The sequence below is a fragment of the Salvelinus namaycush genome, unplaced genomic scaffold (assembly GCF_016432855.1).
Source record: "Salvelinus namaycush isolate Seneca unplaced genomic scaffold, SaNama_1.0 Scaffold3579, whole genome shotgun sequence".
In the NCBI taxonomy this organism is placed as follows: domain Eukaryota; kingdom Metazoa; phylum Chordata; class Actinopteri; order Salmoniformes; family Salmonidae; genus Salvelinus; species Salvelinus namaycush.
Genome location: NW_024060540.1, coordinates 1,868 through 16,746, shown reverse-complemented (window position 1 = coordinate 16,746; position 14,879 = coordinate 1,868). Strand labels below are relative to the sequence as shown.

At 46.1% G+C, this 14,879-nt stretch overlaps 1 protein-coding gene across 2 annotated transcripts; it reads left to right on the top strand.

Annotated features, from left to right (window-relative positions):
* The first annotated feature begins 435 nt into the window (after nt 1-435).
* LOC120040508 (mitochondrial dynamics protein MID49-like) lies at nt 436-13,502 on the top strand. Of its 2 annotated transcripts, none has more exons than XM_038985625.1 (5): nt 436-494; nt 6,546-6,707; nt 8,102-8,267; nt 11,382-11,488; nt 13,407-13,502. In XM_038985625.1, exons 2-5 carry the CDS (start codon nt 6,570-6,572, stop codon nt 13,485-13,487), a joined length of 492 nt encoding a protein of 163 aa, XP_038841553.1. In that variant the 5' UTR covers nt 436-494; nt 6,546-6,569; the 3' UTR covers nt 13,488-13,502. The 2 variants fall into 2 exon arrangements, with proteins under 2 accessions (XP_038841553.1, XP_038841552.1); XM_038985624.1 differs by lacking the exon at nt 436-494 and adding an exon at nt 669-837.
* Nucleotides 13,503-14,879: the final 1,377 nt, after the last annotated feature.

The following is a 14,879-nucleotide window of genomic DNA, read 5'->3' as shown; positions in this document are numbered from 1 at the left end:
CTGCTGCCTTGGCAACAGGAACTAATGGGGATCCATAACAAACACAACAACAACAAAAATAAGAGTAAAAACGATTAAAAACGCTGGATTATACGGTAATTAAATGATCAAAACCAGGTCGATTTAATGTTCTCGGCAAATTTAAAAGGTAATGCCGCGTTCACGTACTAGTAGATACTAGGAAACTCTGAAATGTCCAACTTGCTAACTGGTTGAACGCGGCAAATGTATAACGACAACCAGTTAGCAGGTCGGAAATGTCCGAGTTCCGACTAAATTATGTTTTACACACAATAAACTTGTGCGTGTTTTGGGGAGAGAAAAAAAAAATACAACTCCCCACCAATCAGCTGCAAAGACCCCAAACGTCAACGTCAGAACATAACGTCTCCTGCCATTGGTCCGCCTGGTTGTCAATCATACGGACAATGTATGGGCGTGTTCCTCTGCCCAGGCATTTCTTCCGCCTGCCAGATCTTACAACGCCTCGACAGGTATTTTACGTGTCTTCTATGAACATTATATATATTTTTATTTATTTTATTTTATCATTTAAAAAATAATCTAAGAATATTATATATATTTTATTTTTATTTTATTATTCTTTTTTAAAAATCTAATAACATTATATGTTATAGCAATCTGTCAATCGATGACGTGGCACCTACCCATTGGTTGGTTGATGCTATGTTACTTCTGGACGTGTGTTCTTTCATGGTGACAGATTATCAAAAAGGACAAGATATGGTCGACTAGTCGACTAAATAACGGTGTTTTTATTTTTATTTTAACAAATGGATTGGAGTTAGAATACAATATAGCAGCAGTTGTAGATTGGTGAGTGCCCGAGTTGTACCCGAACAGCTAAGCTAAATGATAACAACAGCTGTAGCTAGCTAACGTATTGTGGCTAACTTAGCTAGCTACATGGCTAACTAGTTTCTCTTGTTCGTATGCAAACCAAAAGTTTTGTCCCTCACATGTTGCCGTTTGGTTGATGTGCCGTGAGATCCGGTGCCGCTGTCTTTTCACAATAACGTTACAGCGGTTTACGAATAGTTGATTTACTGCTAACCAGCTAACCTAGCTAGTTCCAAAACAAACATTGCAGTGTACGGCGCCCTTCCCACCTAACCTAGCCAGACCAGCTGGTATTAAACACTGGGTGAACGGGAGTGAAACCAGAGAGACGGTTCACTGGTACTAGCTTTGTAACTACTATCTCTGGCTGAACGTATACTAGCTAGCTATCACACACACGTCCTCTTAACCTTGTCAATAGATATGGCTACAGCGAGTTAGCTATATCGACCCCGTTATGTTGATGTGTGTTATTGTACTAGAAAAGGGTCAACATTGGTGAATGAATAGCTCCCTTCTCAGCTGATACCTGGAATTTGGATTTGGACAACATGTGTCAGGTTGCACATACTGAGACAGGGAGAATAAGTCAATATGGTCCATGGCAAATGCATATGTAGAGAGTTTGGACATTGAGGTCCTGGTCGTTGGTTGGTGGTTGTTATATCTGAGCAGGTTCAGGAATATACAGTAGCTGGAATATAATGTGACCTGCACAAATTGAGCTCATCTCGTCTTTAAATAGACTGGTCTGAGTCCTATATGACACCCTTTCCCTCTATAGTGCACTACTTTTGGCCAGGGCCCTAGCACCCTTTTCCCTCTATAGTGCACTACTTTTGGCCAGGGCCCTAGCACCCTTTTCCCTCTATAGTGCACTACTTTTGGCCAGGGCCCTAGCACCCTTTTCCCTCTATAGTGCACTACTTTTGGCCAGGGCCCTAGCACCCTTTCCCCTCTATAGTGCACTACTTTTGGCCAGGGCCCATAGAGAATAGGGTGCCAGTTGGGATGACGTCTTGGGCTCCGTCTAGTGCCAGGGTTGCCAAGGGGACATCCTATGATCTGACTCTGCTTTCTGTCAGAGTGATCTGCTGCGGCTATTTCTGTCTGCCAGGTGCAGCAGGAGAAAAATATGACACCAACAGAAAACGGTCATGTAGAGCTGGGAAAGGAAAGTGTGACACATGCCTGTCAGTCAACACCAGAGATAGGTCTAGGTGCTAACCTATAGACTGAACCAGTCCTGTCAGTCAACACCAGAGATAGGTCTAGGTGCTAACCTAGAGACTGAACCAGTCCTGTCAGTCAACACCAGAGATAGGTCTAGGTGCTAATCTAGAGACTGAACCTGTCACCACCTATCTCTGGTGTTGACTGACAGGACTGGTTCAGTCTCTAGCACCTAGACCTCTCACCGCCTATCTCTGGTGTTGACTGATAGGACGGGTTCAGTCTCTAGGACCTAGACCTGTCACCTATCTCTGGTGTTGACTGACAGGACTGGTTCAGTCTCTAGCACCTAGACCTGTCACCACCTATCTCTGGTGTTGACTGACAGGACTGGTTCAGTCTCTAGAACCTAGACCTGTCACCTATCTCTGGTGTTGACTGACAGGACTGGTTCAGTCTATAGGACCTAGACCTGTCACTACCTATCTCTGGTGTTGACTGGCAGGACTGGTTCAGTCTATAGGACCTAGACCTGTCACCTATCTCTGGTGTTGACTGACAGGACTGGTTCAGTCTCTAGGACCTAGACCTGTCACCTATCTCTGGTGTTGACTGACAGGACTGGTTCAGTCTCTAGGACCTAGACCTGTCACCACCTATCTCTGGTGTTGACTGATAGGACTGGTTCAGTCTCTAGGACCTAGACCTGTCACCTATCTCTGGTGTTGACTGATAGGACTGGTTCAGTCTCTAGAACCTAGACCTGTCACCTATCTCTGGTGTTGACTGATAGGACTGGTTCAGTCTCTAGCACCTAGACCTGTCACCTATCTCTGGTGTTGACTGACAGGACTGGTTCAGTCTCTAGCACCTAGACCTGTCACCTATCTCTGGTGTTGACTGACAGGACTGGTTCAGTCTCTAGGACCTAGACCTGTCACCTATCTCTGGTGTTGACTGACAGGCCTGGTTCAGTCTCTAGGACCTAGACCTGTCACCTATCTCTGGTGTTGACTGACAGGACTGGTTCAGTCTCTAGGACCTAGACCTGTCACCTATCTCTGGTGTTGACTGACAGGACTGGTTCAGTCTCTAGGACCTAGACCTGTCACCTATCTCTGGTGTTGACTGACAGGACTGGTTCAGTCTCTAGGACCTAGACCTGTCACCTATCTCTGGTTCAGTCTCTAGGACCTAGACCTGTCACCTATCTCTGGTTCAGTCTCTAGGACCTAGACCTGTCACCTATATTTTAGGTTTTAGATTCTTCAAAGTAGCCACCCGTGTCCTTGACGACAGCTTTGCACACTCTTGGCATCTCTCAACCAGCTTAATGAGGAATGCTTTTCCAACAGTCTTGAAGGAGTTCCCACATATGCTGAGCACTTGTTGGCTACTTTTCCTGCACTCTGCGGTCCAACTCATCCCAAACCATCTCAATTGGGTTGAGGTCGGGTGATTGTGGAGGCCAGGTCATCTGACGCAGCACTCCATCACTCTCCTTCTTGGTCAAACAGCCCGCTCACAGCCTGGAGGTGTGTTGGGTCATTATCCAGAATGCTGTGGTAGCCATGCTGGTTAAGTGTGCATTGAATTCTAAATAAATCACTGACAGTGTCACCAGCAAAGCACCCCCACACCATCACACTTCTTCCTCCATGCTTCACGGTGGGAACCACACATGCAGAGATCATCCGTTCACCTACTCTGCGTCTCAAAAAGACACGGCAGTTGGAACCAAAAATCACTAAGGACATATTTACACCAGTCTAATCAAATACAATTTTGCGCCGAATACAACAGGTGCAGTAGACCTTACCGTGAAATGCTGAATTACAAGCTCTTAACCAACAATGCAGTTCAAGAAATAGAGTAAAGAAAATATTTACTAAAGTAGCACCGGTGTAAAAACAAAGGGAGGGGGGTAAATGTAAATAGTCCAAATGGCAATTTGATTAATTGTTCACCAGTATTATGGCTTGGGGGTAGAAGCTGTTAAGGAGCCTTTTGGACCTAGACTTGGAGCTCCGGTACCGCTTTCCGTGCTGTTAGCAGAGAGAACAGTCTGTGACTTGGGGGTAGAAGCTGTTAAGGAGCCTTTTGGTCCCAGACTTGGCACTCTGGTACCGCTTTCCGTGCTGTTAGCAGAGAGAACAGTCTGTGACTTGGGTGGCTGGAGTCTTCGACAATTTTTTGGGACTTCCTCTGACACCGCCTGGTATATAAGTCCTGGATGGCAGGAAGCTTGGCCACAGTGATGTACTGGGCCGTCCGCACTACCCTCTGTAGTGCCTTACGGTCGGATGCTGAGCAGTTGCCATACCAGACTGTGATGCAACCGGGTCAGGATGCTCTCGATGGTGCAGCTGTATAACCTTTTGAGGATCTGAGGACCCATGCCAAATCTTTTCAGTCTCCTGAGGGGGAAAAGGTTTTGTCGTGCCCTCTTCACGACTGTCTTGGTGTGTTGGGACCATGATAGTTTGTTGGTGATGTGGACACCAAGGAACTTGAAACTCTCGACCCGCTCCACTTCAGTCCCGTCGATGTTAATGGGGGCCTGTTCGGCCCTCCTTTAGTCCTGTAGTCCATGTAGCTCCTTTGTCTCGCTCACGTGGAGAGAGAGGTTGTTGTCCTGGCACCACATTGCCACTTCTCTGACCTCCCTATAGGCTGCCTCATCGTTGTCGGTGATCAGGCCATTGACTACAGATCAGGCTGAGCTGTAGTCAATGAACAGAATTCTCACGTAGGTGTTCCTTTTGTCCAGGTAGGAAAGGGCAGTGTGGAGTGCAATAGAGATGGCATTCATCTGTGGATCTGTTAGTGTTAGTATGTGAATTGGAGTGGGTCTAGGGTTTCACTGTGAGGATGACGTCGTCAATGCACTTATTGATGAAGCCGATGACTGACGTGGTGTATTCCTCAATGCCATTGGATGAATCTCGGAACATATTCCAGTCTATACTAGCAAAACAGTCCTGTAGTGTAGCATCCGCGTCATCTGACCACTTCCGTATTGAGCGAGTCACTGGTACTTCCTGCTTTTAGTTTTTTGTTTGTAAGCAGGAATCAGGAGGAATTATGGTATGTTTTGCCAAATGGAGGGCGAGGGAGAGCTTTGTACCCGTTCTCTGTGTGTGGAGTAAAGGTGGTCTAGAGTTTATTTTCCTCTGGTTGCACATGTGACATGCTGATAGGGAGAGCTTTGTACCCGTTCTCTGTGTGTGGAGTAAAGGTGGTCTAGAGTTTATTTTCCTCTGGTTGCACATGTGACATGCTGATAGAAACAAGTTAAACACGGGATTTAAGTTTGCCTGCATTATAGTCCCCGGCCACTAGGAGCGCCGCTTCTAGTGTTCATGGTTCGTGTTTCTTGACCCAAGCAAGTCTCTTCTTATTATTGGTGTCTTTTAGCAGTGGTCATCTGTTCACCTACTCTGCGTCTCACAAAGACACGGCAGTTGGATCCAAAAATAGACTCATCAGACCAAAGGACAGATTTCCACCAGTCTAATGTCCATTGCTCGTGTTTCTTGGCCCAAGGAAGTCTTATCTTCTTTTCGGTGTCCTTTTAGTAGTGGTTTCTTTGCAGCTATTCAACCATGAAGGCCTGATTTACACAGTCTTCTCTGAACAGTTGATGTTGAGATGTGTCTGTTACTTGAACTCTGTGAAGCATTTATTTGGGCTGCAATCTGAGGCTGGTATCTCTAATGAACGTATCCTCTGCAGCAGAGGTAACTCTGGGTCTTCCATTCCTGTGGCGGTCCTCATGAGGGCCAGTTTCATCATATCCTCTGCAGCAGAGGTAACTCTGGGTCTTCCTTTCCTGTGGCGATCCTCATGAGAGCCAGTTTCATCATGGCGCTTGATGTTTTTTGCGACTGCACTTGAAGACACGTTCAAAGTTCTTGACATTTTCCGTATTGACTGACCTAAATGTCTTAAAGTAGTGATGGACTGTCGTTTCTCTTTGCTTATTTGAGCTGTTCTTGCCATAATATGGACTTGGTCTTTTACCAAATAGGTCTATCTTCTGTATACCACCCTGACCTTGTCACAACACAACTGATTGGGGCAAACGCCTTTAAGAAGGAAATAAATTCCACAAATTAACTTTTAACAAGGCACACCTGTTAATTGAAATGCATTCCAGGTGACTATCTCATAAAGCTGGTTGAGAGAATGCCATGAGTGTGCAAAGCTGTCATCAATCAAGAAAAAACCCTTGAATGAGCAGGTGTGTCCAAACTTTTGACTGGTACTGTATATTTCATGTACAGTCGGATGAACCCTCCAAGCAGCCTACCCGACCGCTCAGAGGCGTCCACATGGTCCTAAAGAACACTGTTGACTCGTTTTGTATCACATCCCAATTATAAAACTGGGGGGGACATGTCCCCCGTCCCCAGTGACAGTTACTCCCCTGCTTATACATATATCCCTCTACAGAAAAGGAAAGTCATCTCTCTCTCTCTCTCTCATTCTCTGTTTCTTGTTTCTCTCAGGTGTCTCTTGCGGGACAGGAAGCGATGGACTTCCGGTGGGGGAGGAGCCGAGGTGAGGAGGGTATCGCCGTGGTGATAAACTTCCTGCTGGCTAATGCCCGATTGGTCCTGGGAGTGGGAGGGGCCGCGGTGCTGGGCATCGCTACGTTGGCTGTCAAGAGGGTGAGAGAGAGATTTTCACCTGACTGAAAAATCAACTAGCATCGTAATTACTCATGACCGTTTTGTAGGTCATTAAGTCAGTCAAAATTTACCCACAACGCATCACGGATTTTATGCGCTCGAACAGGGCCTGTGTGTGAGAGAGAGCGCATATGTGTGTGCATTTGAACAATGGATTTTTTAAAATGGTGTGTGTCTGAATGAGGGAAGTTCAGGTTTATAATGTGTGTGTCTGAACGAGGGAAGTTCAGGTTTATAATCTGTGTGTCTGAACGAGGGAAGTTCAGGTTTATAATCTGTGTGTCTGAACGATGGAAGTTCAGGTTTATAATGTGTGTGTCTGAACGAGGGAAGTTCAGGTTTATAATGTGTGTGTCTGAACGAGGGAAGTTCAGGTTTATAATGTGTGTGTGTCTGAACGAGGGAAGTTCAGGTTTATAATGTGTGTGTCTGAACGAGGGAAGTTCAGGTTTATAATCTGTGTGTCTGAACGATGGAAGTTCAGGTTTATAATGTGTGTGTCTGAACGAGGGAAGTTCAGGTTTATAATGTGTGTGTCTGAACGAGGGAAGTTCAGGTTTATAATGTGTGTGTCTGAACGAGGGAAGTTCAGGTTTGTAATGTGTGTGTCTGAACGAGGGAAGTTCAGGTTTATAATGTGTGTGTCTGAACGAGGGAAGTTCAGGTTTATAATCTGTGTGTCTGAACGAGGGAAGTTCAGGTTTATAATGTGTGTGTCTGAATGAGGGAAGTTCAGGTTTATAATCTGTGTGTCTGAACGATGGAAGTTCAGGTTTATAATGTGTGTGTCTGAACGATGGAAGTTCAGGTTTATAATGTGTGTGTCTGAACGAGGGAAGTTCAGGTTTATAATCTGTGTGTCTGAACGAGGGAAGTTCAGGTTTATAATCTGTGTGTCTGAACGAGGGAAGTTCAGGTTTATAATGTGTGTGTCTGAACGAGGGAAGTTCAGGTTTATAATGTGTGTGTCTGAACGAGGGAAGTTCAGGTTTATAATGTGTGTGTCTGAACGAGGGAAGTTCAGGTTTGTAATGTGTGTGTCTGAACGAGGGAAGTTCAGGTTTATAATGTGTGTGTCTGAACGATGGAAGTTCAGGTTTATAATGTGTGTGTCTGAACGATGGAAGTTCAGGTTTATAATCTGTGTGTCTGAACGAGGGAAGTTCAGGTTTATAATCTGTGTGTCTGAACGAGGGAAGTTCAGGTTTATAATCTGTGTGTGTCTGAACGAGGGAAGTTCAGGTTTATAATCTGTGTGTCTGAACGATGGAAGTTCAGGTTTATAATGTGTGTGTCTGAACGATGGAAGTTCAGGTTTATAATCTGTGTGTCTGAACGAGGGAAGTTCAGGTTTATAATCTGTGTGTCTGTAGTTGATAGAACGCGCAGGCCGAGCGGCGGAGGACGAGAAGGTGGAACAGAAGATGTCAGAGAGCTGGGAGGAGCTTAGCTTAGTCTCCGCCTCCCCAAAGTCCATAAGGAAGGGGCTGGAGAGTGTGGTCATGAAACACGTCGCCAAGGCAACCAAGCCACAGAAAGGTACAGGACACTGATCACCACACCACTAATGATCCAGAAAGGTACAGGACACTGATTACCACTAATGATCCAGAAAGGTACAGGACACTGATTACCACTAATGATCCAGAAAGGTACAGGACACTGATAACCACTAATGATCCAGAAAGGTACAGGACACTGATAACCACTAATGATCCAGAAAGGTACAGGACACTGATTACCACTAATGATCCAGAAAGGTACAGGACACTGATTACCACTAATGATCCAGAAAGGTACAGGACACTGATTACCACTAATGATCCAGAAAGGTACAGGACACTGATCACCACTAATGATCCAGAAAGGTACAGGACACTGATCACCACTAATGATCCAGAAAGGTACAGGACACTGATTACCACTAATGATCCAGAAAGGTACAGGACACTGATTACCACACCACTAATGATCCAGAAAGGTACAGGACACTGATTACCACTAATGATCCAGAAAGGTACAGGACACTGATTACCACTAATGATCCAGAAAGATACAGTACACTGATTACCACTAATGACCCAGAAAGGTACAGGACACTGATTACCACTAATGATCCAGAAAGGTACAGGACACTGATTACCACTAATGATCCAGAAAGGTACAGGACACTGATTACCACTAATGATCCAGAAAGGTACAGGACACTGATTACCACTAATGATCCAGAAAGGTACAGGACACTGATTACCACTAATGATCCAGAAAGGTACAGGACACTGATTACCACTAATGATCCAGAAAGGTACAGGACACTGATTACCACTAATGATCCAGAAAGGTACAGGACACTGATTACCACTAATGATCCAGAAAGGTACAGGACACTGATTACCACTAATGATCCAGAAAGGTACAGGACACTGATTACCACTAATGATCCAGAAAGGTACAGGACTCTGATTACCACTAATGATCCAGAAAGGTACAGGACACTGATTACCACTAATGATCCAGAAAGGTACAGGACACTGATTACCACTAATGATCCAGAAAGGTACAGGACACTGATCACTACTAATGATCCAGAAAGGTACAGGACACTGATTACCACTAATGATCCAGAAAGGTACAGGACACTGATTACCACACCACTAATGATCCAGAAAGGTAAAGGACACTGATTACCACACCACTAATGGTCCAGAAAGGTACAGGACACTGGTTACCACTAATGATCCAGAAAGGTACAGGACACTGATTACCACTAATGATCCAGAAAGGTACAGGACACTGATTACCACTAATGATCCAGAAAGGTACAGGACACTGATTACCACTAATGATCCAGAAAGTTACAGGACACTGATTACCACTAATGATCCAGAAAGGTACAGGACACTGATTACCACACCACTAATGATCCAGAAAGGTACAGGACACTGATTACCACTAATGATCCAGAAAGGTACAGGACACTGATTACCACTAATGATCCAGAAAGGTACAGGACACTGATTACCACTAATGATCCAGAAAGGTACAGGACACTGATTACCACTAATGATCCAGAAAGATACAGTACACTGATTACCACTAATGACCCAGAAAGGTACAGGACACTGATTACCACTAATGATCCAGAAAGGTACAGGACACTGATTACCACTAATGATCCAGAAAGGTACAGGACACTGATTACCACTAATGATCCAGAAAGGTACAGGACACTGATTACCACTAATGATCCAGAAAGGTACAGGACACTGATTACCACTAATGATCCAGAAAGGTACAGGACACTGATTACCACTAATGATCCAGAAAGGTACAGGACACTGATTACCACTAATGATCCAGAAAGGTACAGGACACTGATTACCACTAATGATCCAGAAAGGTACAGGACACTGATTACCACTAATGATCCAGAAAGGTACAGGACACTGATCACTACTAATGATCCAGAAAGGTACAGGACACTGATTACCACTAATGATCCAGAAAGGTACAGGACACTGATTACCACACCACTAATGATCCAGAAAGGTAAAGGACACTGATTACCACACCACTAATGGTCCAGAAAGGTACAGGACACTGATTACCACTAATGATCCAGAAAGGTACAGGACACTGATTACCACTAATGATCCAGAAAGGTACAGGACACTGATTACCACTAATGATCCAGAAAGTTACAGGACACTGATTACCACTAATGATCCAGAAAGGTACAGGACACTGATTACCACACCACTAATGATCCAGAAAGGTACAGGACACTGATTACCACTAATGATCCAGAAAGGTACAGGACACTGATTACCACTAATGATCCAGAAAGGTACAGGACACTGATTACCACTAATGATCCAGAAAGGTACAGGACACTGATTACCACACCACTAATGATCCAGAAAGGTACAGGACACTGATCACCACTAATGATCCAGAAAGGTACAGGACACTGATTACCACTAATGATCCAGAAAGGTACAGGACACTGATTACCACTAATGATCCAGAAAGGTACAGGACACTGATTACCACTAATGATCCAGAAAGGTACAGGACACTGATTACCACTAATGATCCAGAAAGGTACAGGACACTGATTACCACACCACTAATGATCCAGAAAGGTACAGGACACTGATCACCACTAATGATCCAGAAAGGTACAGGACACTGATTACCACTAATGATCCAGAAAGGTACAGGACACTGATTACCACTAATGATCCAGAAAGGTACAGGACACTGATTACCACTAATGATCCAGAAAGGTACAGGACACTGATTACCACTAATGATCCAGAAAGGTACAGGACACTGATTACCACTAATGATCCATGATGACACTATATCTCTACTGTTAACGTTGATGGATTGGAGACTCGTTTGGCGTCGGATCCGTCTTCAGAGACTGATCTACAAATCACCTTGAGTCATAAGTAATTACTCATTATTCGTAGATCAGTCAGTCACAATTTACCCATGATGCATCAGGGTTTTAATGCTCTCCGACACGGCCATTCTCTTTCCTCTCTCTTTCCTCCTTTCCCTCTCCTCTCTCTCTTTCTCACCCCATCCTCTCTTTCTCACCCCCACCCTCTCTCTTTCTCACCCCATCCTCTCCTCTCTTTCTAGCTGACCTGTGCCAGCCTCAGCAGCAGAAGTCCAGTCTGATCGAGAAGCCTGTCAAAGCAGCAGAGTCCCAGAGACCCAAGAGCCTACAGCTGTCTCTCACCCTGCAGGTATGACCCTTGACCTCTAGCCAGGAGTCTACGTCGGCGTTCCTGCCTGACTGCATTGCGTCAACATGACTGTGTGCGATCTGATCGTGTGGCCCAATTGGTAGAGCCGTGGTACGTGCAACGTCAAGGATCGTGGGCTCGATTCCTGCTCGGGACAACACCACGAAAACCCATTTGTCCACATGTTCCGTTACAGCCTTTTATTCTAAAAAGTTATGAAATTAAAAATGTTAAGGTATTTAACCTTTTGAATACATTTGTAAAAATTCCTAAAACCTTTTTTTGCTTTGTCATTACGAGGTATTGTGTATAGATTGATGAGGGGGAAAAAACTATTTAATCCATTTTAGAACAAGGCTGTAACGTAACAAAATGTGGAAAAACGGGTTGAGGACCTACGCTCCTATTATTAATGAATTAGTCTGTTGGAGGCAGGTGCACTTGATTCAGCAGCCCTGTTGGAGGCAGGTGCACTTGATTCAGCTGCCCTGTTGGAGGCAGGTGCACTTGATTCAGCTGCCCTGTTGGAGGCAGGTGCGCTTGATTCAGCAGCCCTGTTGGAGGCAGGTGGACTTGATTCAGCTGCCCTGTTGGAGGCAGGTGCGCTTGATTCAGCAGCCCTGTTGGAGGCAGGTGCACTTGATTCAGCAGCCCTGTTGGAGGCAGGTGCGCTTGATTCAGCAGCCCTGTTGGAGGCAGGTGCGCTTGATTCAGCAGCCCTGTTGGAGGCAGGTGCGCTTGATTCAGCAGCCCTGTTGGAGGCAGGTGCACTTGATTCAGCAGCCCTGTTGGAGGCAGGTGCACTTGATTCAGCAGCCCTGTTGGAGGCAGGTGCACTTGATTCAGCAGCCCTGTTGGAGGCAGGTGCACTTGATTCAGCTGCCCTGTTGGAGGCAGGTGCGCTTGATTCAGCAGCCCTGTTGGAGGCAGGTGCGCTTGATTCAGCTGCCCTGTTGGAGGCAGGTGCGCTTGATTCAGCAGCCCTGTTGGAGGCAGGTGCTCTTGATTCAGCAGCCCTGTTGGAGGCAGGTGCACTTGATTCAGCAGCCCTGTTGGAGGCAGGTGCGCTTGATTCAGCTGCCCTGTTGGAGGCAGGTGCGCTTGATTCAGCTGCCCTGTTGGAGGCAGGTGCGCTTGATTCAGCTGCCCTGTTGGAGGCAGGTGCGCTTGATTCAGCAGCCCTGTTGGAGGCAGGTGCGCTTGATTCAGCAGCCCTGTTGGAGGCAGGTGCGCTTGATTCAGCAGCCCTGTTGGAGGCAGTCTAGCTCTAGATATCTGACCTCTAACCTCTCTCTCTATAGGACCGTCTGCAGCAGTATTATTCTACCAGAGCAGCTTTAGCCCCAGAGGTCGTCCACAGAGCTGAGAGTCTAGATATCTGACCTCTAACCTCTCTCTCTATAGGACTGTCTGCAGCAGTATTATTCTACCAGAGCAGCTTTAGCCCCAGAGGTCGTCCACAGAGCTGAGAGTCTAGATATCTGACCTCTAACCTCTCTCTCTATAGGACCGTCTCCAGCAGTATTATTCTACCAGAGCAGCTTTAGCCCCAGAGGTCGTCCACAGAGCTGAGAGTCTAGATATCTGACCTCTAACCTCTCTCTCTATAGGACCGTCTGCAGCAGTATTATTCTACCAGAGCAGCTTTAGCCCCAGAGGTCGTCCACAGAGCTGAGAGTCTAGATATCTGACCTCTAACCTCTCTCTCTATAGGACCGTCTGCAGCAGTATTATTCTACCAGAGCAGCTTTAGCCCCAGAGGTCGTCCACAGAGCTGAGAGTCTAGATATCTGACCTCTAACCTCTCTCTCTATAGGACCGTCTGCAGCAGTATTATTCTACCAGAGCAGCTTTAGCCCAGAGGTCGTCCACAGAGCTGAGAGTCTAGATATCTGACCTCTAACCTCTCTCTCTATAGGACCGTCTGCAGCAGTATTATTCTACCAGAGCAGCTTTAGTCCCAGAGGTCGTCCACAGAGCTGAGAGTCTAGATATCTGACCTCTAACCTCTCTCTCTATAGGACCGTCTGCAGCAGTATTATTCTACCAGAGCAGCTTTAGCCCCAGAGGTCGTCCACAGAGCTGAGAGTCTAGATATCTGACCTCTAACCTCTCTCTCTATAGGACCGTCTGCAGCAGTATTATTCTACCAGAGCAGCTTTAGCCCCAGAGGTCGTCCACAGAGCTGAGAGTCTAGATATCTGACCTCTAACCTCTCTCTCTATAGGACCGTCTGCAGCAGTATTATTCTACCAGAGCAGCTTTAGCCCCAGAGGTCGTCCACAGAGCTGAGAGTCTAGATATCTGACCTCTAACCTCTCTCTCTATAGGACCGTCTGCAGCAGTATTATTCTACCAGAGCAGCTTTAGTCCCAGAGGTCGTCCACAGAGCTGAGAGTCTAGATATCTGACCTCTAACCTCTCTCTCTATAGGACCGTCTGCAGCAGTATTATTCTACCAGAGCAGCTTTAGACCCAGAGGTCATCCACAGAGCTGAGAGTCTAGATATCTGACCTCTAACCTCTCTCTCTATAGGACCGTCTGCAGCAGTATTATTCTACCAGAGCAGCTTTAGCCCCAGAGGTCGTCCACAGAGCTGAGAGTCTAGATATCTGACCTCTAACCTCTCTCTCTATAGGACCGTCTGCAGCAGTATTATTCTACCAGAGCAGCTTTAGTCCCAGAGGTCGTCCACAGAGCTGAGAGTCTAGATATCTGACCTCTAACCTCTCTCTCTATAGGACCGTCTGCAGCAGTATTATTCTACCAGAGCAGCTTTAGCCCCAGAGGTCGTCCACAGAGCTGAGAGTCTAGATATCTGACCTCTAACCTCTCTCTCTATAGGACCGTCTGCAGCAGTATTATTCTACCAGAGCAGCTTTAGTCCCAGAGGTCGTCCACAGAGCTGAGAGTCTAGTTATCTGACCTCTAACCTCTCTCTCTATAGGACCGTCTGCAGCAGTATTATTCTACCAGAGCAGCTTTAGCCCCAGAGGTCGTCCACAGAGCTGAGAGTCTAGATATCTGACCTCTAACCTCTCTCTCTATAGGACCGTCTCCAGCAGTATTATTCTACCAGAGCAGCTTTAGTCCCAGAGGTCGTCCACAGAGCTGAGAGTCTAGATATCTGACCTCTAACCTCTCTCTCTATAGGACCGTCTGCAGCAGTATTATTCTACCAGAGCAGCTTTAGCCCCAGAGGTCGTCCACAGAGCTGAGAGTCTAGATATCTGACCTCTAACCTCTCTCTCTATAGGACCGTCTCCAGCAGTATTATTCTACCAGAGCAGCTTTAGTCCCAGAGGTCGTCCACAGAGCTGAGAGTCTAGATATCTGACCTCTAACCTCTCTCTCTATAGGACCGTCTGCAGCAGTATTATTCTACCAGAG